General features: G+C 32.3%; 1 protein-coding gene and 1 long non-coding RNA gene across 2 annotated transcripts in view; both read left to right on the top strand.

The window, feature by feature from the left end:
• Nucleotides 1–3,200: 3,200 nt before the first annotated feature.
• On the top strand, nucleotides 3,201–4,105 carry LOC133337399 (uncharacterized). The gene is made up of 2 exons (XR_009754585.1): nucleotides 3,201–3,306; nucleotides 3,375–4,105. It is a non-coding gene; the product is annotated as an uncharacterized LOC133337399 (long non-coding RNA).
• A 3,271-nt stretch (nucleotides 4,106–7,376) lies between these two features.
• The window catches only part of LOC133337387 (dachshund homolog 1-like), a 61,891-nt gene continuing 42,664 nt past the window's right edge, over nucleotides 7,377–26,603 (top strand). The window contains exons 1-3 of the mRNA XM_061545618.1: nucleotides 7,377–7,508; nucleotides 7,874–7,881; nucleotides 19,217–20,104. Coding sequence (XP_061401602.1) covers nucleotides 7,377–7,508; nucleotides 7,874–7,881; nucleotides 19,217–20,104 — 1,028 coding nt within the window. The remainder of the gene's footprint in view (nucleotides 7,509–7,873; nucleotides 7,882–19,216; nucleotides 20,105–26,603) is intronic.

The raw sequence follows: 26,603 nt of genomic DNA, 5'->3' as shown, positions 1-26,603 counted from the left end.
ATTATTTTTCAATATTATCTCCAATTTGTCGTCTTGGAGAGCGAACAATGTGTTGGCTAGTTCACCACTTTTTTGCTTTTTCTGCGCGGTCGGGGTCTTTTCTCTGTGTGTGTTTGTGTTCTTGTATAAAAAATGGTTCTATAATCCACTTAAAATTGTGGTACTTGAGTTTTGCAATTGTTACCATCTACAATGCTGATGGTTGCTGTTGTTGTTGTGTGGTTGATATTAAACAATTGCAGTCTTCTTCTCTGCCTATTCGCCTGATGGGCAAAAGTGTAACGTAATTTCTTCTTTATGTACAACTTATTTTAGGGGTTAGAACAGAACCGAGCAGAACACAACTGAGACCACCATTCATCCACTGCTTTGTTTGACTACAACTATAGGGGATTATAGTTTTCCAACCAGTTGGCTGTTGTCTCGTTTTGCTCTGACATTGTTAATATTTAATGCATGAATCAATTTCGAAAGAACGAACTAAACACCGAAATATGAACATTTTTTCCAATATAAAAATAATAATAGTGGGTTATTACAACATATGTATGGTTTTCTCAGAAATTCGGAGCATAAAGGGGTTGATGGTTGCAGCGTCTTTGTTTATGTGAGAGAAACCAAAATCACAAATATATAGGGGTAAATTAATATTATTCATAAAATATGAGTGTATTTATGTTATCAGCAATATTACAGCTCTTTAATATCCTTTCACTTAATATGGCTAAAGGTAAACGATATTTTGGAAAACGATTTCTTAAAAATTACTGATAAACAATAGAGGGTAGGGTTTGAATTAAAAGCTGGATTGAAGTTTGCATATAAAAAACCTAATTCAACCTGGCTGAATAATCAGCCAGAAACTCTTATTCAGCCAGTCTGAAATGAAGTTTTCCTATATAAAACCTAATTCAGCCGGGCTGAATTGAAGTTTTCCTATAGCAAACCTAATTCAGCCAGGCTGAATTGAAGTTTTCCTATAGAAACCCTAAGTCAGCCAGGCTGAATTGAAGTTTTCCTTTAGAAATCCTAATTCAGCCAGGCTGAATTGAAGATTTTCTATATAAACTCTTATTCAGCCAGGCTGAATTGAAGTTTTCGTATAGAAAACCTAATTCAGCCAGGCAGAATTGAAGTTTTCGTATAGAAAACCTAATTCAGCTAGGCTGAATTGAAGTTTTCCTATAGAAACCCTAAGTCAGCCAGGCTGAATTGAAGTTTTCCTTTAGAAATCCTAAGTCAGCCAGGCTGAATTGAAGTTTTCCTGTAGAAAACCTAGTTCAGCCAGGCTGAATTGAAGTTTTCCTATAGAAAACCTAATTCAGCCAGGCTGAATTTAAGTTGTCCTATAGAAAAGCAAATTCAGCCAGGCTGAATTGAAGTTTTCCTACAGAAAACGTAATTCAGCCAGGCTGAATTGAAGTTTTCCTACAGAAAACGTAATTCAGCCAGGCTGAATTGAAGTTTTCCTACAGAAAACGTAATTCAGCCAGGCTGAATTGAAGTTTTCCTACAGAAAACGTAATTCAGCCAGGCTGAATTGAAGTTTTCTTATAGAAAACCTAATTCAGCCAGGGTGAATTGAAGTTTTCTTATAGAAAACCTAATTCAGCCAGGCTGAATTGAAGTTTTCTTATAGAAAACCTAATTCAGCCAGGCTGAATTGAAGTTTTCTTATAGAAAACCTAATTCAGCCAGGCTGAATTGAAGTTTTCCTATAGAACACGTTATTCAGCTGAGGTGGAATGTAGTAATATCTTATATATAACTTATTGTTAATATTAAAAACTGTTAATCGTGACTTAACCTTCATTTCATATGTTGAATATGTGAAAAAAAACTAAAAATATTTTTAAAAAATTAATACAGCAAAACCACAACATTAACATTAAAAACGTTAGTCCCATAAAAAACTATGTTTTTACCAAGCCACAAAAAATTAACAGTTTTTAATTAAAAATTGTCAAAGTGCTTTATGTTAATATTTAATAAATTAATTAAAATATCTATGAATATATAAATGCAAAAAAACATCTTTAATAGCCATAATATATATGCATGTGTGTAGGGGTATGTCAACACCCAATGGTAGAGGGAATACAATTGTATACAAATATCAATTTATTTATATGAATTAAGATTGTATGCGAGTATGTATGTACGCATGTATATCAATGATAAGTTAAACCGTAAAAACCTCGACTTAATCGAATGATTGCAAATTATCTCTTCTTTCAATGTTCACATTTGTATGAAATTCCACCCACATTTTTTTAAGCCTAAAAGTATGCAACATATTTTGTAAAATATGATTTTAAGTATTAGCAATTCAATTGATTGATAAATGACAGTTATCGACGTTTTCCAAAGTTTATATCGGTAGGTTAACTAGAAAAGGGTATGAAAAACTGAAAATATTCGGAAAAGGATTTGGAATACGTAAGGAATATTTTATCTAAATTCTTAACCTTCGTTTGACTCACTAAAGGGGTCTCTCGGTTCCGGTTTTTCCTAATAATGATTGAAAACTGTTCGCCATAGAGTTTTACTATAAGTCTTAGTAGTCTAAAAATAAATGTTCATTTAAAGTACAAAAAAAAATATATCAGGGAGTAACACATTAAATTCCGTTCAAAGTTCAATCGTTCACAAAGAAGCAGCATTGTAGTCGAAATAGAGAAAAGAAAGAAAACATGAAAAATAAATAAGAGAAAAAATAAGAAAATAACAAAAATATGTACAACAATAAAAATCGACTCGAAAAGCGACAAACAAAAGAAAAACTGTTTTCAGCGTATTCCGATTGGTTGGGCGCCACCAATCTGACCCATTTGCCAACAAATAAATGGAATGCTATGAGCGAAAAAAAGAAAATTGGTGGGAAAGCAAATACGAAAATAAGAAAACTTATATATATATTTATATACCTATATATTTATTTACTTGAAATAAATACATACTCAGTGTAAAAGGAAAAAATACGATTTTTCTTTAATAGGGGTTTTTTAAATGGGGAAAAAATAAACAATTATTCAATACATAAAATAAATTTCGAAATGCATAAGCTATATTAAAGGTAAGTCGGTTGTAAAATGTAGCTAAAACATTCAAGAAACCGAAAATCGGTTTCTTGAATGTTTTAGCCTGGTGTCTAAAAGGGAAACATATACAGAGTGAGATGAAAAAACAACAACCAACATCAGCGTAGCGTAGCCCGACGTCAAGGAAGTGAACAGAAGACAACAGCAACATCAGCAGAAATGATTCGAAAAGTAAAGAAGCGACTTGATCGAAACCCGCGTTGCAGTGGCCGAAAAATGGCTCCTCAGCTAAACATATCGCAATATTCCATTCGGCAAATTTTGAAAAATGAGCCCATTGAAATTCCAAAAATTGCAAAAACTTACACCGCAACAGAAAAAAATTAGACTCAAACGAGCTAAAGAGTTGCTTCGCTTGGTCGAAAGTAATGAACTGCTGAATTTGGTTTTCTCCGATGAGAAAACATTCGTTATCCAGTAGTTTGTAAACAATCAAAATGATCGTGTTTATTTGCCAAAGAGGACAGCTGAAAATGCGCACCTTCGATTGCCCACCAGAACTCAAGCGCCATGGTGATGGTGTGGGTTGCCATAACAGCCGATGGTCCCTCGGCTCGTATTAATCGACCGTGTCATCAGAATAAATGCCGAATATTATCGCGAAAATATTCTGGAGGGTGTATTAAAGCCTTGGGCATGCAAACATTTTGGCCGCAGACCTTGGAATGTCCAGGACTCAGCACGCCCCACCCAAGAATGGTTACAAAGTGAGGTTCGTTCCTCCCTTCATTTCCAGCGCACAATGGCCACCAAAATCTCCGGATACCAATCCGTTAGACTATTGTGTCTGGAATATTTTAGAAAGCAAGGTTGGCACTAAAAAATAGGAAAGTGTCGATCACCTCAAGCAAGCGCTTCGCCGGGAATGGACCAAAATATCGCAGAGCAACATTCGGGCAGCTTGTGACGGTCTCATTGGCCTTTTGAAGGCCATATTTCGTGTCAAAGGTGACCAATTCGAACAAATCTAAAGTTATTATAAATTTGAAAAAAAAATATAAATATTTTGGCGTTTGACTTTGTTGCAGGTTTTTTTATCTCACACTGTATAGCCAATCTTCGAATTTTACTTAACTGCCAATATCAGACTGCGAAAAATTTAACTTTTATATAACGATTCGTTCAGAACATAACGTGATTACTTCATCGATGTAGGGACGATTGAGTAATAAACAAATACTGATGAGTTGTGAAATATGACATTTTAGTCTTCCCTGGGTTACCCCTTACCAATTGGAATTAAGTCTGACTAATTTTGAAAAACAAATAATTTATTATATAAGCCGTTATTCACATCGAAATATTCACCATAAAGGCATCGGTGCACTTTTTAGAGTAGCCCCATATAACGGTAACGACAATATTCAGTATTTTGAAGCTATTGTTCACGTTTTTAACATAATTGGAATTTGATATTATAGGTTCTCATTAGGTTGTAATTTGATTTCAATGGTTCTCATGTGGTGGCAAATCTTTCTACCAAAAATAATATCAGTTTACGTTTCGGTATATCCCACATATAACGGTTTTGACCCAATTTCGGTATTTTAAGACTTTAACAGCACTTTCTCACCAATGTTGCTGTAATTTGGCATTAGGGGTTCGAAAAGGCTTAAATACATATTTACAGAAAATTATCAATATAGGCCGCTTTATAAAGGTAGTTCCCCTTTGTCAGCATGTTGAAGGCTTTAGTCGCATTTCTCTTTTCCAGTGGCAGTAATTTGGAATTCCGGAATATGGCTGCCTCATTTGATATAGCTGCCTCGGTTTCTGAAAGATGTAAATTTTAACTCATTTCGCAGCGAATTTTCGAAATGGGTTCCTAGTTTGAAATAACGTCCACATAAATATGCCTGTATTTTGAAGGTTTAGCAATCAGGGTTCTTTGAGAGCGAAAAAATGTATTTTTTTAAACTGAATTTTCTAATCGAAGTCCCCATAATTTGGCATAACGGATTCCTAGTGAATATAAAATTCCTTCCAGAAATTATTCAAAGTAGGTTAATGTTTTAAAATAGCCTCCATACAAATGTTCTGTTTAATTTTCAGCCTGTGTGCTATTCTGTAACTTGGATATACATTTCATATATATTTCATTTATATTTCAGAACATGAACAAACCCCTTATAAAGGTCCTAACCGATTTAAGGAATTTTGAATACATATCACGCTGTGAAAGGATCGAACTTAACAACATGTTTACTTGTTTTTGTTTTAATAGGCATTCTAAAGGTCCAAGACGAAGAGGGCATTATCATAAACATAGTTTATAAAATAAATAAAAAGCTCCAATTAATGGTTACATATGGATTTTAACATCAAGAGTAAAAATTTTAAATTATTGCCGATTCGAAAATGAAAAATGTTTTATAACATTGAATATAATAAATTTGAATTTAAATCAAGTCAAGAAATTTGAACAATTTAATGGTAATAAAAATTGTCCATTTTGCAATTCAATTTCGTGAAATAAATCCTTAAAACTTAAATTTAAAATTCAAATTAAATTTGGAATTACAATTTGGTAAAACACTTTTCTTCTGGAATCCAAAATTTATTCCTATATGAAAAAAATTCATTAATATTTTAAACACGATTTTTTAGAAGGATATTTTAAACACGATTTTTAGAAGGATATAAATGAAATATATTACAAAAACGTAAATATGAATAAAATTCAAATTTCTAAAAATTTAAAATGAATAAAAATTTTTGAAATATGATATAATTAAGATATCTTACGATGAGGAATGCCCATGTTTATTTTAACATAGTAAATTTATTGGTTCCCAATGATATCCAGATTTGCTCAATATACACCTATATGCTTATATATATGCTTCCTTAGCACTAATTAGATTAACAGAAAGAACTAGAACTACCTTGGCTAAATCTACCAAGCCATCAGCATCGACCTTGATAATTAATAAAAATCATACTCACAATATTTAAATCCCTTTGAATGGTTTCTGTAATTAAAATTCTTTTTCAAACCTATGTATTGTATTTATATACCTGCACATACATACGTACATACCTATTTCCTAACATAAAAGTTCACCAACAAAACAGAGAAAAAACAACAACAAGCAAATTTGAAATTAAGAAATAAATTAAATTCCATTATTAAAAGAAAAGTGTCATACAATGATAAAAAACAAGAACAAAAAACTGCGAACAAAACAGAGAGCAAAAACAAACTCAATATTAATGTTGACATTCGCGAAAATGTAGAAAAGAAGAAAAAAAATAAAACGATGACAAAGACAACAAACGCCATGGGAAATCGTTTGTTTTTTTCTTTCTTTTTATAATGGTGTAGAAGAGGATGGGAGGGAGCCAAAACGGCAGAGAGGCAAACAAACGGAAAAAAATACAACAGCAACCTTTGGAGGGAAAAATGACAAATTAATCATTTAATTAAAATGTTAAGAACATAAAGAGAACCTCCGAGCCCGCCGCAATGCAAAAAAAAAAAAACAAACGAAAAAAGAACAAAAAACTAACGTTAGGTACCACCCCCCTTACGTCACTGAGGCGTTCAGCCTCACACCATTCACATACAATCGAAAAACTAGCCAACGAATAACAAACAAACGTCAGATGATACCGCATTGAATGACGACAGACAAAGCCAAACTTATTCCCCTAAAATACATGTGAGAGCGAAAGAGAAGTCAGATACAATTCCACAAAAGAAAGAAATATTTTATTTTTATTTTCATTTCAAATCAAAATAAAAAGAAATTCAAACATACACACATACCCACATTCACAAACATTTACACGAACGTACATACATACAATGAGCATGCTGGTAGAAACGAAAATTCACATAAAGCACAACAATTGTCATTCGAATAATGCCTTGGTGTGAGTAAGAAAAGAATTCGAAGGAAACGCGACACTTCTGTCAGGAGTATAACAACAACAACAACACCAGCAACAAGAGCAGAATTAAAACTCCCTCCCACTTTCATTCATTTACAAAACAAACGTACTCTTTCCGTTAAGAACGAACACACATATACACGGAGAGAAAGAGAGAGCTCTCGCACATAACTAAAAGAGAGCAAGAGCATCCATTTCATTTGATGTCTTTTTGTTTTGTTTTTCTTCATTTCATTTCGAATACAAAATACAATTAAACCTATCCAACTCAGGCAATTGTACTCCAAACAACAGCCAGACCAACAACAACACATACAGCAAGAGAAACGACACCAATAACAACAGCAACAAACAGCGCACACATTCGTTTGCATTGAACGAATGAATGTTTGTATTTTAAATGTGACTGTGCATGGACTGGCTGCTCCCCCTGCCATTGAGGAGAACAACCAAAGACGTCAGCGTCGACGTCAATGCCAAGCACTGCTGCTACTGCTCTCTGTTGATATCCATGTATGTGTGTGTGCCGAGTCAACTGTTATTGGTGAAAACACAACCCACCTGCAATGGCCGTAAAGAGCGAACAATTGTAACAACAAAGACACAAAATACGATTGCGACGATTATACGAATGAGATGGAATGATATTGTCGAGTGAGTGTGTGTGCGAGCGGCAATAGCGGATTTGTAATTGCCGTTGGTGGTGGTACTGTTGTTGTTATTATTGTTGTTGTTTGTATGCCATTGCTCCTTGCTCATTGTATGTTTTGTATTTTTATTTGTTTTTCATTTGTAATTCGTTCGACCAGTTGTATGAGGAACGCATGGAATGAAGAATTTATGGAATTGAAATTAATGTGAATTTATCTCCTTTTTAGGCGGGAGAGTGAGGGGAAACATTATACACTTTGGAATATGAACAATTTATCTGTGATGGATGATGAATGTGGTGTGCTGTTGTGTTGTGTTTTTAGAATTGAAACAATGTTGTCTTAAATAAATACCACAATTCGGAAAATATGCTTAAGGGGCAACACCAACAAAATGTGTTGTGATGAAGCGAGCTTCTTTAGGTGCTTGGACAGGTGCTATAAATTTGATATTTAAATTTATAGTTTTTGGTAGATGCATTTTAATAATTTGTTGATTTGAAATATATTTATTAAAGGTGACTTATTACGGGTTGTGAATAGAGTACGTCTTTACATTCATAATTTGTTTTAGAGAATTATATATAAGGCTACCTTAGAATTTTCTTGAGTATGAAGAATATGAGAATTTTAAAGTATACTGAATTTTCAAGAGTATTTCATCATAGTGGGGTAAAAAACATTTTGTTCGCAACTTGTACATTTGAGTAACCTAAAAAATAATCTTTGAAGTATTTAGATTTGAATATCTCCTAACAATATATTCTCAGACAAAAAGCCATTTATTAAAGAATAATGAAAAGAATTCAAAAATTATATAATCGGGGACATTGTTAAGGAGTAGTTTTCACAGCTTTTCTACGATTATGAACAGGGTTTGGGAATTCCTGACTTTTTTTCATTCCCGGAAAATCGGGAATTCAAAATTTTCATACCCGGGTACCCGGGAATTCCTTTGTAAGTAAAAATATTAAAGAGAATGATTTTATATTAATTAAATAATTAGAATAATAAAAAATTAACGTTTTACGTCATTGTACAATAACACTTAAAATGAAATTATTAAGAATTCATTTTCAAATAAAATTATTTTAGAGTGTTTTTGGCAAAACATCGTATTAAGAACTATTTGTACACATTAACAAACATATGACGAATTTTTAATTTGTGCATTCAACAGGTTGCTTGATATACTGTTTCTTATGCTGATGTTAAAATGTCCAGCAATTGAAAATATTCTCTCACATTTTATGGACTTTTACTCACTTTATATAAGTAAAGTCCAAGTTAAAATTTTTTGAATATTATTTTTTTCGACGCCCCACAGAAATTATTAAGTAGTATATGTGAGGACTATCAATAATATTAGAGTTTTAAAATGTTAGTATTTCAAGGAATACCAAAATGCGTGGATTTTTTTATTTTTTAAATTATATATTTTTTAAGCATTTTTTATTTTTTCAGAGACTACCGAAATAAGATTTTTTCAGATTCCATTAGCTGCATGTTAAATATTTTTTTTTACACAAACCATTGGAAGTTGATATAGAAATAATTTTATGGGACCATAAAAAAACCCGTTTTGAATAATTTTTTTCAAAAGTTCATCGGATGCATAGATTAAAAAGTTTTTTTTTTTTCTGGCGTAATCGAAAGCGTGGAATTTTTTAAGAGACGATCGATGTAATATTATTTTTTTTTAATATTATTTAATTTTTAAAATAGGTTAAAGACAGTTGGAAATTATATTATTTAAATAATTTAATTTTTAGAAACCATTGGAAACTGATATTGAAATTAATTAGGTACCATGATATTAAGACAAAACGTTTATAAATTTCCCAGGGCCATTAGATTTGTAGATTTGTTATAATTTGTATGACACCATTGGTTGGGTAGATTATTTAAACATTTTCTTAAAAAAAAAAAAAATATTCCGATCGCCTTGAAATATTTTTTTGGGCTTTAATTTTGTAGATTTTTAAGTATAATTTGTCTCAGACTCTATACATTTGATAGTTTTTGTAAATATTTTGTCGGGGACCATCAGCAGGGCTTCGAATGCGCAGATTTTTAAATAATTTTTTTAGGGACGATTTTTTAAAATATATTTTCAAGGATTATATGAAACGTAGTTTGTCAAAACCATATTCCCAGAATAAAATGCAATGTCCTCGTGACGAAATCCCGATACAGCTCACAATATGTAATGTGGAGCTCTTAAATATATTATCACGATTCTTGGGTATAACCTCTATATAACGATACTCCTTCTATCGGTACTTTAAATATGCTTTTCAACTGAATTGGCTGTATTTTGGAGTTTTGGGTTTTTATTGGGCTGGGAAATCTTCCCACCAAAAATTTGTCCCAAGTTTCTTGGATAGTTCTTTAAATGGGTACTCTCTAATTCGATATTTTGTGTCAAATGTACCTTCCAGCATGCATAATTTTCGATATTTGTAATGTTTCGTAGACTCTTTTTAAATGACTGTAATTATATATTTTTGTCTCTCATTGTATTTCTACAAAAAATTACCAACATCGTTCTATGATCTGGTACCACTAAGTTCGTTATTGTGAGGATTTCGGACAGAAGTTTCAACAAAATTAGCTCTATGTTGGGTTCAAATTAGGTTTGCCACCTAATTTACTTGCCAAATTTTTTAAATATCAGTCGATCTTTGGGTATTGTCCACATATAAAGCAGCTTTAAATGTATTTCAATAGTCCTAGACGCATTTGCCAACCGAAATTATTTTATATATTTCTGCATAGCACCCAAAAGTTACGCTTCATTTTCGATAGCTCATTTTTCCAACCTGATATTCTTTAGTTTGGTATTTGATTTTAATGTTTCATGATAATACTTTAAAGACCTTGTTATCTGAGCTACATACATTTAAATATGTTTATTGAAGTATTGTTAACATGGACAGATCATACTTTTTAAATAAATTTATGAATCATTACCTTTACAATCGATTATCATGACCTTTGCAAAAATAGTTTTCGAATAGAAGACTTTCTGAACTGCAATCGGTGTTTTGTAAGTTTTCTACGAATTCTATCAAATTGAAAACTTCCCATAAATCATTAACATTGTCACTTCTATGAGGATCTGAATGCAATCGTCCCGCTTGAATACCTCTGAAATAAAATCCTAGTCGTTTTTAAAATCCACCAAATTTAAATGTTCGTCGATAATTTACAAAATAATCACTAACAAGAAAATTAACACGTTCTGAGGAAATATTAAAGCAGCTATAATTTTGTTTAACAAAACCCGTACAATAATCATAACCTCTTAACCAAACATTATACGAATAAATTTTAAATTGTATGACTTTTTTCACACATATAACTCTTTAAAACATGTCTCAGCCATTTGAATTGTCTAAAGAACTCGTAAAAATAATTTAATTTCAAGTATCAAATCAAATTCAAAATCCAAAAAATCAATTTGTCCGCTTCTGCATGCTCATGGTCGCAACGACAAGTAAAAAATGTGATTGTGTCGTATTTGTATCCATAGGACTGCTTCTTCTTTCCATTTGTTTCTATAGCAAAACAAACCGAAAAAAAACAAATTTGTTTCAATTTCATTTCGTTGCAAGGAACTTGTTTCACAAAGGACAAAAGGAGGTGGGTATTTGGAAATATAAAATTATATTATAACGGAAAAAATGATTCGATGACATTTCTACAAAAAGAAAAAATAATTTTATATTTTCCTTAAAATTCAAAAAAAAGGTTTGTGTGTATTTATTCATATTTTTAAGAATTTGTTATTTCAATATTTGTTTAATTTTAATTTATTATTGACATTATAATTTTCTAATTCTCCCCTTACAAATGTTGTCATTTTATTTGAAAAGTGGGTGTATTCCTTTTTTGTGTGTGCAAATTATCATCATCCTCAGCATACCCAAAACTAATCTTAGTGTGAATGTCCATTGACAAATCATATTAATTTCGTCGTTTGTGGCAAATGTTATTTATTTATATGTAGTTGGCTCTCTCTCACACTTATGTGTTATATATACTCATATTTACATAGCATTTGGTGTATGTATTGAAACAAACAAATAAATAAATACTCACATTACGCATTGGGGTTATTTTTTTCGTATTTTTTTTTTCTTTTATTTAATTCCATTTCACAAATTTCTTCTCTATTTGTAACAAGAACAACAACAATGCTGCTGCTGCAGCCAGCAGCAAGTAATAATAATAACGTCGTATTCGTATTCGTCCAAATGGCAATTGGCGACAACAACAATAACAAACAACCATGAAAACCATCCCCTTTTTCGATTGTATGAGTATGGGTGTGTGTGCAAATGTGCCACTGCTGCAGTAACAACAATTCCAACCAAATACAACTCACCGAGTACGAATTGGAATACACACAAAACACAATGGAAACGAACAACCAAACCGAATGAATGGTACGTACGTTAACGACCCCCTCTTTTTTTGTTTGTTTGATAATAACAATAATAATACTCACGGAGAAAGAGACGCAGCGGCAACAGAAGCCGTCGACGTAGCTGCACACACACGCACACATTCATACTTCTGCAATCAGAGAAATGAATATGCCAAAAACAAATATAACAATTGAAATGGAAACAGAGAACAAAAAAACAAAATTGTGCAAAAAATATATGTATTACTCGCACACACACACGCATACACATGCATAGCCCCTTGTAGTAGTCCTGCCATGCCATGCACAAGCTGAAGAACAACAACAACAATGTTATTTAAATTTAAGCACCACCACCATTGGCATACACAAACGACAACAACAACACCAACAATTGCATTGAATTGCCCCAACAGGAGGTGGAGAGTAACAAAGCAATCATACAAACAAACAAATGAACAATAGAATCAGCATTAATGCCGATTGTATCAACTCAACGACTGACTGAGTGATGACGACGTTGGCCGGGAGAATACCAACGACGACGACTCTCTTCTTTTCAATTGTGTGCCGTTTGCTGTGCTGTGTGTCTCTGCTCTCGGTGCTCTTCGTTGGAGTAGTAGCCGTATTACCACTGTGTGTTTGGTTGTGTTGTAATTTCATTTCATTTGCTGTATTTGTCCTGAGCACAAATGTACGAATGTGAAACGACGGATGGGTTTTGTGTGGTGGTCGGTCGTTCGGTCGGCTGATGGAGAGGGAGAAACTGGGTGGGTGTGACTGGTGGCATATGTGCCGTTGTGTGTGTGTAGTTGTTCTTGTTGTTGTTGCTACATATAAATGCCCAACCAATTTGAACAGTTGAATTTCTATTTTTTTATTTCTTTTTCTGTTGTTGGTTTCATTTGTCTCTGCTGCTACTGCGGGCGGGCAGCACTCTCTCTCTGAACAGGAATACCCTGTGTGTGTGTGTGCGCTACAAATGTGCGTTTTCCTTCTGCAGTTTATATGTCGTTGTAGTAGTTGTTGTTGGTTTTTTTAATTTCAAACAACATTGATATTCGTAGCAATGTTTCGTTTCTCATTACGAATTTGTCATTCGTAAGTGAAGGTACACACAATACAAATATTCCAGCAGGAGATTTCTGCTGCTTTGCTGGCTTTATACTACTCACTCACTTACTTACCGTGTGTGTGCAACGTTTACGTTACGTCGCTGGCACATAATAGTATTTACGTTACGTTACGTGTGAATGGCTGAGTGTGTGTGCGAGTGTGTGTTTTGGCGTCGTGCAGTTTAATGCTGAGCGACGGTGGTTTTTCCCATTTGAATTCAGTATACGTCTAGGATCAAACGGTACGGTATAACGGATAACCACCTTCACAGAAAATTGTGTTGTGAACGAAGAAAAAACAAAAATGACAAAACCATTAACGAATTGAAATGGAATAATAAAAAAACAACAACAAATACATAAGAAATATATAAAGAGAAAAATTAAAGAAAATAAAAAAAAAATAAATTGGAAAAAAACATGAATGCGCGCGCGTAAAACATTTCAGTGATCCAAACAAAAAAAAAAAAAAAAAGAAATAAAATTGTAAGAAAAAAAAAACAACAATCAATTGAAAAATACAAAAACAAAAAATATATGTAATTTCCATTGAGATTCCATTATTTGTAAAGTGTCTTTGCTGTTTGAAAACTCACAGAAAAAAATATTATTTCTGCCAAACTGCCGGGCTATATTGTTGGTGTTTGTCGATTCAGTTCAGTTGGTGTCGCCAACGACGACGACAGAACGTCACACGGACATTTTATTGGAGAGACATCATTTTAGTATTTGACAGTCAGTGTAAAACGAAAGAAAGAAAAAATAAAATAAATCTTTGTGTATGTGTGAGTGTATATGTGGCTGTGTGCGTACCCCCACCCCTTTTTTTAATTTCCTGCAGCAGCAACAACAAAATTTCTTAAGTGACATTTGTTTGTATGTATTTGTGAGGACAATTTCGACAATTGTTTGGCTGGCGGCGTCAGCCAACCAACCAACCACCACCACCAACCTCATCTTCCCCATCTTCATCCTCATCAAACGTTTCTGTTTGGTTGATGTCGTCGTCGACCGTATTGTTGTTGTATTCATTTGTCTGATTCTTTTTTTTTCATTTCATTCATTTTGTTTTGATGTTGTTGTTGCTGTTGTTTTTGCATCTCGTTTTGTTCGTTTCCATTTCGAATTACGTTTGGTTTTCGGTTACGATTGCTTAACGTTTTCGAGCAATAATCATACGTCGTGTGACACGCCGTCGGTTAACAACAGCGCAACGGTGGTTGGACAACCGAGACATAACTAACTAAACGTGTATTACAGATTTGGAAAAATAAAAAAGAAATACATTTTTATAATTACAGAACAATAAGTGACAAAGATAAATAAATAAGAAAAAATAAAACAAATAAAAAAATAAATTGAAGAAGAACAAGTTTTGGCCATCTCTCGGCCAATCATCTCGTTTTACAAACACAACGCATTTAATTGCAATCGGATTGTCGCCAAGTGTAATGCTACGGGCTTTCGTGTTTCGGGTTAATTGTGGACAATTTTTTGCAATCGAATTGAAAATAAATTCAAATTAATAATAACAAATTAAATAAAATTATTTAAATAAAATAAATGCTAATTGAAAATAAAATTTTCTATATTTTAGAAATTCATTAGAAAAGAAAAATAAAATAAAACTAAATAAAATTGGAAAAAGGTGAATATTTTTGCAATCTTATAAAAAATATAAAATCATTTCTATTGTGGAATTAAATAAATAAAATGCCGTTGGTCTTTTTGTGGAAATTAAGTAAAACATTTGAAATGTTATTGGTTAAATTTTAATTAATTAAAAGTGCTTAAAAGAAATAAATATTATAAAAATTTGGGTTTTTATTTTAAATATATAATTAAAAAATAATTTTTTAAAATTGGAATTGTGAAAAACAATTACAATATATTACTAAAATTTCCAAATTGGACAATTGGTAAAATATCAAGTGAAATGTATTTATAAATATTTTTAAATTAATTGGGGGTCACACTGCGTTTATTTTTCTAATTATTTTCAAGTAACTTCCCTTAGGATGAAATTCAAAGAATATTAGAATTACCAATAATGTATCTTATTTTTTTATTAGCATTTGAAAAAAATAGTGAAATCAATATATTCTTTTCAATTCAGAAGAATATAGTCTAATAAATAGTTGTTTTTATAAAAAAACAAACTGGGATTCAGCCTGAATATTTTGCAATAACGGATATCTATATTTCACAATACTAAAAATTGTGAAAATATTGTCAAAAATAAAATAGTAAATCCTCTCTATGCAATATAATAAATTAGAGAGTATTCAATAAGACTTCAGCTTTCGAATACAAATTTAAAAATTATACTAGCTCAATATGAACCTAAAATATGGTCCTATACTGGGTATAGGTTTCATATTATCCCCATAATAATTAAGCTGATGATGCTTGTAATACATAAAAAATAACCAATCATCTTGAGGCACTTTCAGTGGAATTTTTAGAAAATCTTCCAAGCCTAATTTTCTGAAATTGCTATGTTATGGCCACACAAAAAAGTTTCATACTAAGAAAATATTTGTCAGAATTTAAATACTATTTCCAATACAATCGTGTAAAATTTCAATTGAAAAGGGTCAAATGAAAAATCGACATTGGCTATGAATAAAAACCGACTAGGAAACAAAATTGAAGAATATTTTTCGAGACAAAAGAATAATAAATTTTGCGGAAAAGAATAAAACTTCTCAACATTTGATCTCTCATAATACATCGTGGACATTTTAATGGATTTAACTAAAAAATATATTTAAAACATTGTGAAAATAAGAAGAAAAATATCTATTTTAATATTAATATCATTTGACGTTATTTCGCTATTGCCTAGTATACCTAGAAATTGAGGACAATCACAGAAAAATTGAACATAATTAAGGAATACAGAAAAATAACACAAGATTTATTGACTCTTTGTATAAAAAACTCTAGGTATTTCATATATGAGAATATGGTGTAAGAACAGTGGAAGTAACTTCCAATTGAGGCTCCAGATATTGTAATGGAGGACGCTTCAATAAAGAAGTTGACAAATAAACCAATTTTTTACGAAATATGTGGACGATATACTTTGCGCAGTGAATAGAAAAAAATCATAAAGTTTTCATATCTTGACACCATAATAATCCGACAAGGCCTAAAACTAACCATAGATTGGTACCAAAAGCTCATCGCATCTGGAGGTTTAATTAAATTTTACTCTAGGCATTGCTGAGGAATAAAACAAATACGGCCATAAACTTCATAAACAGAGTACTTAATATAAGCGACGAACGAATGATGAAAGTATACGCAATATACTGATAAACAATTATTCCCACAGAAAACATTTGATGAATTACTAAAATCCTTCAGCTTCAAGAACAACAAGAAGACGATATATCATTCAAACCATAACTTAAGTAACTGCTGGTCTTTCTGAGAGATTGTATAATTTGGCATGAATAAAATTATCAATTAGCCTTAAAATCTAAGAATAACGCCAGGAAAACAAAATTAAAGTATAAAAAGGAATGTAGTATATAAGCTAAGATGTAATGGCGACAAATCTCATGTATGCCAAAAAGTATATGTTGGTACAACAATAACTTAACTTAAGACAAGACATTCTGGACATAATTCAGATCAAAAATCGGACAAAACTTCAGAAAAACGCGCTTACTGCCAACTTTTAAAGACGTAGACATAATGATCCAGGATAAAAATTATACGATGATATACCCTAGAAATGTTAAATATACACCTAACGATAAGAGAATGAATTATAAGATTGACATGGACCACTGTGCACATATTTGCAGAAATTTAGTTCATAACAAGGCATAATTATTCAAGGTAGTCTCATTTGAAAAATTGACAATGACAACCATTCATCAATTTCAAATAAAATATAAAATTTATAAAAATAAACATAAAATTTTATGTATGTCAATTGACATATTTTCAAAAAATTTAAAATGTAGGCTGCAAATTGTTATCACGATGTAAATGTGGGTGCTACAATATATATTTATGAATTTTAGAGGAAAAAAAATTTGCCACTGAACAATTGATGTGCGTATATTTCAAAGGAAGGTATTTTCATTTAAATACTTATATTTTTGTAGTATTTCCCTGAAGATTACTGCCGAAGGCAGTTGAAATATTGGAATATAAAAATAAACAAAATTGACGATTTTTAAATTGACCTAAAGCCAAACAATATCCAGCTGTAATCTCTTACTTGCCCACTGTGTATCCTATATTATTAATCTTTCCAAATGCACTGTGAGAAATTCCACACCTTGAAACACAAATAATGGTTATTAATTACGTGTGGGAAGTAATGCAATATCCATACGCATACTGCTTTGATCTGTCAATTTCTTCTGATTTACCTTAAATACCGCTTAGTTCACTTGTCGGCATCTTTTTTATTTAAACAGTTTTAGTTTAGTCTATTTGTTGTTAAAATTATTTAAAAAAATATACAATGCTGATAGATTGGATCTTCTCTATATGAGAAAAAGTTTATTTCATTTTGAACACCGAAAATCTATTGGTGCCTTCTTTAACTTGAGTTGCGGTAAATAGTCACATAAAAGATTATGATAATACATATTGTATGAAATTATATAGTTCGCAGTATAGATATACCTAACGAAAGAAAATGTTCACAAGAATTATTTGTATTTTAAATTCCGCAAATCATAAAGCCTATTGTGACCACTCAATGAAATCTAAAAATATAATAATATCACGCTATCGTAGAGTAAAATTTATAGTTAGTGAATGTTTAATGGCACAATGGAAAGCATATTAGGATATGGAAATCTTATCGTACATAAGAAGTCTTCGAGGCTTTAAAAACTAAATATGCAGACGTATAGTAAAATACCATGGACTGACTTTAAATTCAAATTCAAACTGGACATACCTCTAATTTTAAAGAAGTTGCCAAATTAAGTCGCGATGCAAACTACAAAAGAATATATATTTTGGAAATGTTGTCCATTATAAATGCTCCTGTGATAAATCGAATGAATTATAAGACAGATACGTAAACTGTGCACAAATATACAGTAGCAAAATGGAAAAACACAAAAAAGAGTTAGTTGAGCAATGAGTGCGGAAGTTTTTTATACGCATACAAATGTACCAAGTTAACAATTTTGTAATTTTGTTAATATATTGATGTAATTATGTTTTTTGAAGTCTATGCCTGATGAGTACAAAGATCAACAATAAATTCTATTCCATTGAAATTTGGTAGACATATTAGAGAAAGGGAAATAAATAAATCTAACTGCAGTACTTACCTGGTAGATATAAAATGTTTGTCTCGACGAATTCAATTGGGAAAGCATTATCCAACATTTTTGCCGAAACCTGAAATACAAAAATTTTAGTATTAGCATTTTTTTTTTTGAAGCTAGAAAAATATTGAAGAATATATTATTATTTTAAGCCTAAGGTTTATCTGAATACAATAAATATTTCTTATGCCTGTGATATTTTTAAAAGAGTTTCCGCATTTAGTAGTCATTCAAAAAATATTTGTAAAACAAGAAAAAAGACCAACTGTATTTCATATTATTAAACTAAAAATAAATACACTTAAATTACAACTATATTATTAAAATAATATATTTCCCCTTTCCCATTTTTTACAGCTTCTCAAAAAACAGGACATTAACTGTATAAAGTGTGTGCGTGAAAAAAGTGAAAAAAAAGTAAACTTCCCCACCACAGACACTATGAATTTCATCACTAGACTAGTATGATTTCGAATTGTGTTGAGTCGAATCAAAGTGAAAAACAATTATTATCATTTGAAAATTCCGCAAAAATTAGCGCAGATCAAGCCTCGACGCGTGGGGCCTTGATTAAAGTGAAAAGTGAATTTCATTTAAATGCCATAGCACAAGAAATGAACAATAATCACAATAATAACAACAACAATAATAATAACGATATTATTTTAATAAACAACAACAATAATATTATTAACAATAACAACAACAAAAGTCCTTTACACCCAAAATTAAGTCCTAACTATTCATCCGCCTATCATCATCTCCATCTTCAACAACACCAACAACAAATTAACGCCATGAATTCCGCCACAATGCTGATGCATCATCAGCAGCAACAACAACAACAGCAGCAGCAGGCCCAGCAGCAACAACAAAATGGAGCACGTGACAGCAGTAGCAGTCGCGGTACAGAACGTGGTGATGAACGCGGTACCAATGGACGTTCATCGCATACCGGTCGGGGATCCAGCTGTTCGCCAGCCTCATCGCCCACACGTCATGGCAATGCCGTTAGTCCGGTCACCTCATTGAATCACAGTATGATGCAACAAATGCAGCAACAACAACAGCAGCATCAGCTATCACCACCACCCCATATGGGTGGTGTGCCCACACCAAACGGTCTACCGGCCGGTTTACCGCCACGCATGCCTCATGGCCTGCCACCACATTCTCTTGGGCTACTCAATTCACTACAAATGATGCATCATGCCTCACCGTTGGAACTGATGGCTGCCGCTCATCATCATGTACCGCCACGAACCTATAACAGTCCACCACCAATTTCCACCTCAGACCCTAGTGCCAATGAATGTAAATTGGTCGAATATCGTGGTCAAAAGGTTGCTGCTTTTATAATAAGCGGCGAGACAATGCTGTGTCTGCCGCAAGCTTTTGAATTGTTTTTGAAACATTTGGTCGGTGGCCTACATACGGTCTATACGAAACTGAAACGCCTTGATATTGTACCGTTGGTATGCAATGTGGAACAGGTGCGAATATTGCGCGGTTTGGGTGCCATACAGCCGGGCGTGAATCGTTGCAAGTTGTTGTGTTGCAAGGACTTTGATATTTTATATCGCGACTGTACAACAGCAAGGTAAGTGAGGGGAATATTAAGAAAATTCAAAAGAAAGGGGAGGGTGGGTTATTTCTTTAAATAGGTCTTTAAAAGACCTATTGGCTAGTTGAAAAAATATTTTTAAAAAAAGTCTTTAAAAAATCCACGCCTGTGATAGCCCTTCTTTAAAAAATCAACGCCCTTGAAAAAATATTCTTTAAAAAATCCACGCCCTTGAAAAAATATTCTTTAAAAAAATCCACGCCCTTTAAAAAATATTCTTTAAAAAAATCCACGCCCTTTAAAAAATTATGCTTTAAAAAATCCACGCCCTTGAAAAAATATTCTTTAAAAAATCCCATCCCTTGAAAAAATATCCTTTAAAAAATCCCATCCCTTGAAAAAATATTCTTTAAAAAATCCCATCCCTTGAAAAATATTTTTTAAAAAATCCACGCCCTTGAAAAAATTTTCTTTAAAAAATCCACGCCCTTGAAAAAATATTCTTTAACGAATCCACGCCTGTTGATAGCCCTTAAAAAAATCCTCGCCTGTTCATAGCCCTTAAAAAAATCCACGCCTGTTGAAAAATATCTTAAAAAAGTCCTTGAAAAATATCTTTAAAACAATCCACGCCTTGTTGGCTGCTTGAAAAAATATCTTCAAAAAAATCCACGCCCTTTAAAAAATATTCTTTAAAAAATCCACGCCCTTGAAAACATATTATTTAAAAAATCCCATCCCTTGAAAAAATATCCTTTAAAAAATCCCATCCCTTGAAAAAATATTCTTTAAAAAATCCCATCCCTTGAAAAATATTTTTTAAAAAATCCACGCCCTTGAAAAAATTTTCTTTAAAAAATCCACGCCCTTGAAAAAATATTCTTTAACGAATCCACGCCTGTTGATAGCCCTTAAAAAAATCCTCGCCTGTTCATAGCCCTTAAAAAAATCCACGCCTGTTGAAAAATATCTTAAAAACTCCTTGAAAATATCTTTAAAAAATCCACGCCTGTTGATAGCCCTTAAAAAATCCACGCCTGTTGATAGCCCTTAAAAAATCCACGCCTGTTGAAAAATATCTTAAAAAAGTCCTTGAAAAATATCTTTAAAACAATCCACGCCTTGTTGGCTGCTTGAAAAAATATTCTTTAAAAAAATCCACGCCTTGTTGGCTGCTTGAAAAAATATCTTCAAAAAAATCCACGCCTTGTTGGCTGCTTGAAAAAATATTCTTCAAAAATCCACGCCTTGTTGGCTGCTTGAAAAAATATCTTCAAAAAAATCCACGCCTTGTTGGCTGCTTGAAAAAATATCTTCAAAAAATCCACGCCTTGTTGGCAGCTTGAAAAAATATTCTTTAAAAAAATCCACGCCTTGTTGGCAGCTTGAAAAAATATTCTTTAAAAAAATCCACGCCTTGTTGGCTGCTTGAAAAAATATTTTTTAAAAATCCACGCCTTGTTGGCTGCTTGAAAAAATATTCCTTAAAAAATCCACGCCTGTTGATAGCCCTTGAAAAATATTCTTCAAAAATCCACGCCTGTTGATAGCCCTTGAAAAATATTCTTTAAAAAATCCACGGCTGTTAGTAGTCCAACAGGCGTGGATTTTTTGTCCTTATTGATAGTCCTTGAAAGAATATTGTGAAAAAATCCTTTGGTTATTCTTGCACGTGTATGTGTGTATTTGTCTGTGACTTTTATTTTTGTATCAAAAAATATTTTTGAGTATGCCCAAAACCGAGTAACTCTATTTTTATTGCCTGGTTGGAGTTCTTATTTTTTTTTCTGAACTGGTTTGAATAATTGCCTAGCTTGTGTGTGTACAATAATACAATAACCCAAAACATTCGAACCAAAAAAAAAAAAGGAATTCGTTTTCATAAACCCTAACTCTGGCCTCCTCCTTCTGCTCTCTCTCTGCTGGTTATTGGCCTTTTTTCTCCCAGTCTTGTTCAACAACAAGGCAAATATACTTAAAAAACACAGTTGAAGAACAAGAAGAAGAGACAGCAGAGGATTTTTCACATATGTATGTACTTGAATGTTGTTGGGCACAAAAAAAGGGTTACTCTAAGTGGCATTTATAGTAGTGTAGTTGTTGTAGTAGTTTGCTGCTGCCGTTGCTTTTGTTTTGGCTAATGTTGTGGATAACCAAGTTTAAGTGGTTTTTCTGTATGACTACCAGCCAAGCTAACCAACCAACCAAGTAGCCATTCCGAAAGCCCGCCATCCCGCCAGCCACTTTAAAATTTTCAACCAAGACCATTTTGCTCGACGATAGTTGTAGCCCAGGCGAACAAACAGTATGTGGTGTAGTCCTCCAAAAAGACTTTTTATTTTATTTCTGTCTGTCTTTGGTATAGACCATTTTTTCTCCTGAGTGAAAGGGTCATAATATGTTCGTATACATACGTATATACATATGTGTGTGTTCACATATATAAATTTGGTTATTAGCAGCTATTTAATGAGCCATATTATTTACATGTTTATTATTTAAGTTTGTGTGTGTGTGTGTGAGAAGCCTCCTTTGGCAAATGTGTTCATTTTCCATATAAATTAAAATGTTTAATAATTAAATTTCTTTTTGGCAGCACTTTTTATTAGAGAAATATTAAATTTTAACAGTGAATGGAAAATAAAAATTTTCAGTTGGGATTAAAAAAAAAAACCAGAAAAATACTCAGACGCATGGAAAGATTTTAAGTTCAGCAGATGTTGGCATAGAAATTAATTTTCAGGTGTATTAATTATCTAAGTATTTAAAAATAGTAGACTAATTATTTTATAAAAATAAATATTTGGAAAAAACATATAAGAGTTCAGAATCATATATATTGGATTCGTATGTAGTCAAAATTGCGTATAACTATACCATTTGTAACGATGAAATCCAAATGTCGCAATTTTTTAAACCCACACCTTGTTTAGGTCCTCAATAAAATATATATATTTTTTAAATTGTGTTCTTCGTTTAAAAATATTTTAAAAAAATCACCCACGCTTTTTGATAGTTTTTCAAAAAATATGTTTTAATAAAAAATCCATATTAAAACCAGTAAGGAAAGTAGTAAAGTCGGACGGGGCCAACTATATGATACCCTTCACCACATTGGGTATATTCAACAGATGAATCAGATCACATCTAACATACGTCGCATTTTTAAAGGACCACTAAAATGAAATTGGATCCATAAACATGTCATTTTGCAACCTATACTAAATTTTTCATTCAGATCAGATATAGAAGTATATCTAAATCTGAACCGATTTCAACAAGACTTGCTAGAGATTAATTTATATTAACTACAGTTCATTGTACAAAATTGTGTGGCAATCGGACAAACTTGGGGTCTTTAGAGCACAATTTACATTAAATCGGACGAAAATATAAATGGGAGCTATGTGTAAATCTGAACCGATTTTCAGCAAACTTAGCACACATCATTCTAGACTTAATTCATTACGCTGTGCCAAATTTCATGCAATTCGAAAGATATATAGGGACTTTGATACACCATTTACCTAAAATCGGACGAAAAAATATATATGGGAGCTATATCTAACTCTGACTCGATTTTCTCGAAACTTAGCACACATTATTCTAGGCTTAATTCAGTAGGCTGTGCCAAATTCCATGCAATTGGAAAGATATATAGGAACTTGTGTGCTCCATTTACCTTAAATCGGACGAAAATATATATGGGAGCTAAATACAAATCTGAATCGATTTTCACGAAACTTAACATACGTCATTCTGGACCTAATTTATTATCATATGTCAAATTTCGTGCAAATCGAAAGATATATAGGGACTTTGATGCCCTTGGGCCAAATAAGTGACTTGTGCCAAATTTCATCCAAATCAAATTTCATCATAAATGCGACCAGTACTTTGTTTACAATTTAACATGGACAGACGGGCGGACATGCATAAATCGACTTAGACAGTGATTCTATGCATATTCTCAAAAGAAACCATGTGTCTATATCGTTTCCTATTGCCTGTTACAAACATATGCACAAAGACATAATACCCTGTACCACTGTGTGGTGAAGGGTATAAATATATGTATTTAAAACCAGTCGGACGGCCGGCCATACGATATCCTACACAACTACCACGGAACTCTAACATTCTGGGGATTTTTATTCCGAGCCTGAGCAATATTTTGTGATAGTTGCACCCTCTTGCCCGGTTAGAGGTCAACAGCACCTCTTCCTTACACTGACATATTTTCGAATATTACTAATATTCAGTATAGTCCTTCTATTTAATTGTCCAGATTCCCTTCACCGTGGTTTGTTTGGTGATGTTCGGCTTATAATTGTGGCCTATAGATCGACTTGAAAAACAAAAAATGGTTCTAGGTCCGCTTATTATTATATAATCATCACTGAAAATTATAGACGTCGTCTTTGGCCATAACTGGAACCTCCTGGAAAATTTCAAAGCGATCAGCGCTATTTCCGCCCTCTAGTGTGGTAATGTGTTACTTAATAATACCTGTATATGCAAGCACCTGTAAGTCTTTAAGTGTAACTCCCACAACCGAGTACTCACGAGAATATAAATGGTATCAATTTAAAGGTCAACCACTCCTCTTTGATACAGTATCAACGGGTATATGTGCTTCAGGAGTAAAAATATACGCCATAGAATACAACATTTGTGATTTTTCATACAAAAGTAAAGGTCCATTTGACCCGCTAAATACTGACCGATCTTTATCAAACAGGCATGATTATTCTTTGGCCCTATACCCGTCTCCATGTAATAATTGCGCCCTCTGGAGCGACCAGAAAAACCGACACAAATTTAGTATTTGGTTCATTTCATCCCCTAAATATTAACCGATCTTTACCAAAAACAATAGGAGTCTTCATTGGCCAGAACCCATCCTGCATGCAAAATTTCGTGAAGATTGGTTCATAACTGTGACCTGTATCGTGTTTACAAATTATAATGTGGACACACATGTCTTAAGCTAGTCAGATATGACGAATACTTATGGGTCTATTATTTCGCGGCGTTAACACAACATATTTTTGTTTGTAAAAAAAAAGAAAATATTCAAAAAATATTTTTAAAAAAATCCATGTTTAAATCGTGTTTTTAATCTCTTTGCCTTTTTTCCGTCCTATTTAGATTTATTTTTTCTTGTTGGAAATAATTTCCCTCCTTCCTGAGAAACCTCAATTATGCCCCTTACTCCCAGTAGTTGATTACAAAACTGTCATAGCTTTCAATACATTACATTTCAGAAAAATGTGTATTTTGAAACAGGAATTGTAGTGCGTTTACAAAACGTTATGGTTGTTATATGTTACGTCTTCCTACGTTCTTTATTTTCTCATTTCCTGTTTCCGTTTTGGAGTAACACAAAACTTTGTTGCTGCTCGCTCTATTTAATGAGTTTCTGTTTTATTTTTTTAAATCAATAACAAGAAATTGGAAATAGTTTAATAATCTTACAAGGTGTATTTCTGCACTGTGTGTGTGTGAAAGGAAGGATCAGCAAGGCTGGACGACTTTTAAGTGAAAAATTTTAAACTTCTGATATAAAAATTAAATTAATATGGGAAAATTAATTAATTATTCATTTGGAAAAATTTAAGTTACTTAACATCTTCTATTTCCTGTCAAATTTATAAATCAAATTTTGAATGAATTTTGTCTCAAATTTTGATTCGAATTTGAAATTCGAGAGGGAATCTTTATCTTAAAAAGCAACCGATTCAATCCTTTCAAAATATTTTTAGTCACTCTTATAGCCTTTTACATTTTTCAAAAAATATTTATAAAGAAATCCGCGCTTAGATCCTCCGTTGAGAAATATTTTTAATGCTCTCATATAGTCATTTTGATGTTTCAAATAATCTTCTTTTAAAACTCCTCCATCAAAGCCATATTTTCTCTATTTGCTTGCACTATGTCACATCAAACCCCGCCTAATTTATTAACCCCCTTTCGCTTAAATACTACAAATGTTTTCGCAATATTTTGTCTAAACAAAAAAAAAAAAAACAAAAAAAACCTCCCCATTTATTTTTATGCATAAATACAAATATAAGGTACCTATTGCAAAACCTACATTTATCACACAGACACACACTCACAAACATACATACATACATATTAACAATACAATCAGTCTGTGTGTTTGTTTGTTGAAGTTGGTAGAAAAAAACTTGGCTTTTGAGTGCTTGAATGCAAAACCGAACTTATATTTAAATGGATATGGATGGGGCTGGCTAATACAATTGGAACATACATACGTACATACATACATCTGGACATATATTTCTGTTGCAATAAACACATATGTGTGTACTTTAATATAGTACATACATGTATGTTTGTAAGTATTTTTTTTATAAAATGAATGTCATGTATTTTTGTTTGTTGCCGTTGTTATTGTTTTTAATGTCTACTGCTGCTACATGCAATTTCAAAATAGCAGCAACAACAACAGCAACCGAAACTTATAAATATTACAATGCGTTCGCAATATTTGCCGTTGGTGGGTCGA

Source organism: Musca vetustissima, unplaced genomic scaffold, assembly GCF_032173495.1.
Source record: "Musca vetustissima isolate MV318-11 ecotype Yass unplaced genomic scaffold, APGP_CSIRO_Mvet_v1 utg27459, whole genome shotgun sequence".
Lineage (NCBI taxonomy): Eukaryota > Metazoa > Arthropoda > Insecta > Diptera > Muscidae > Musca > Musca vetustissima.
Note: the sequence above shows the minus strand (reverse complement) of the source record. Positions and strands in the feature narration are given on the sequence as shown.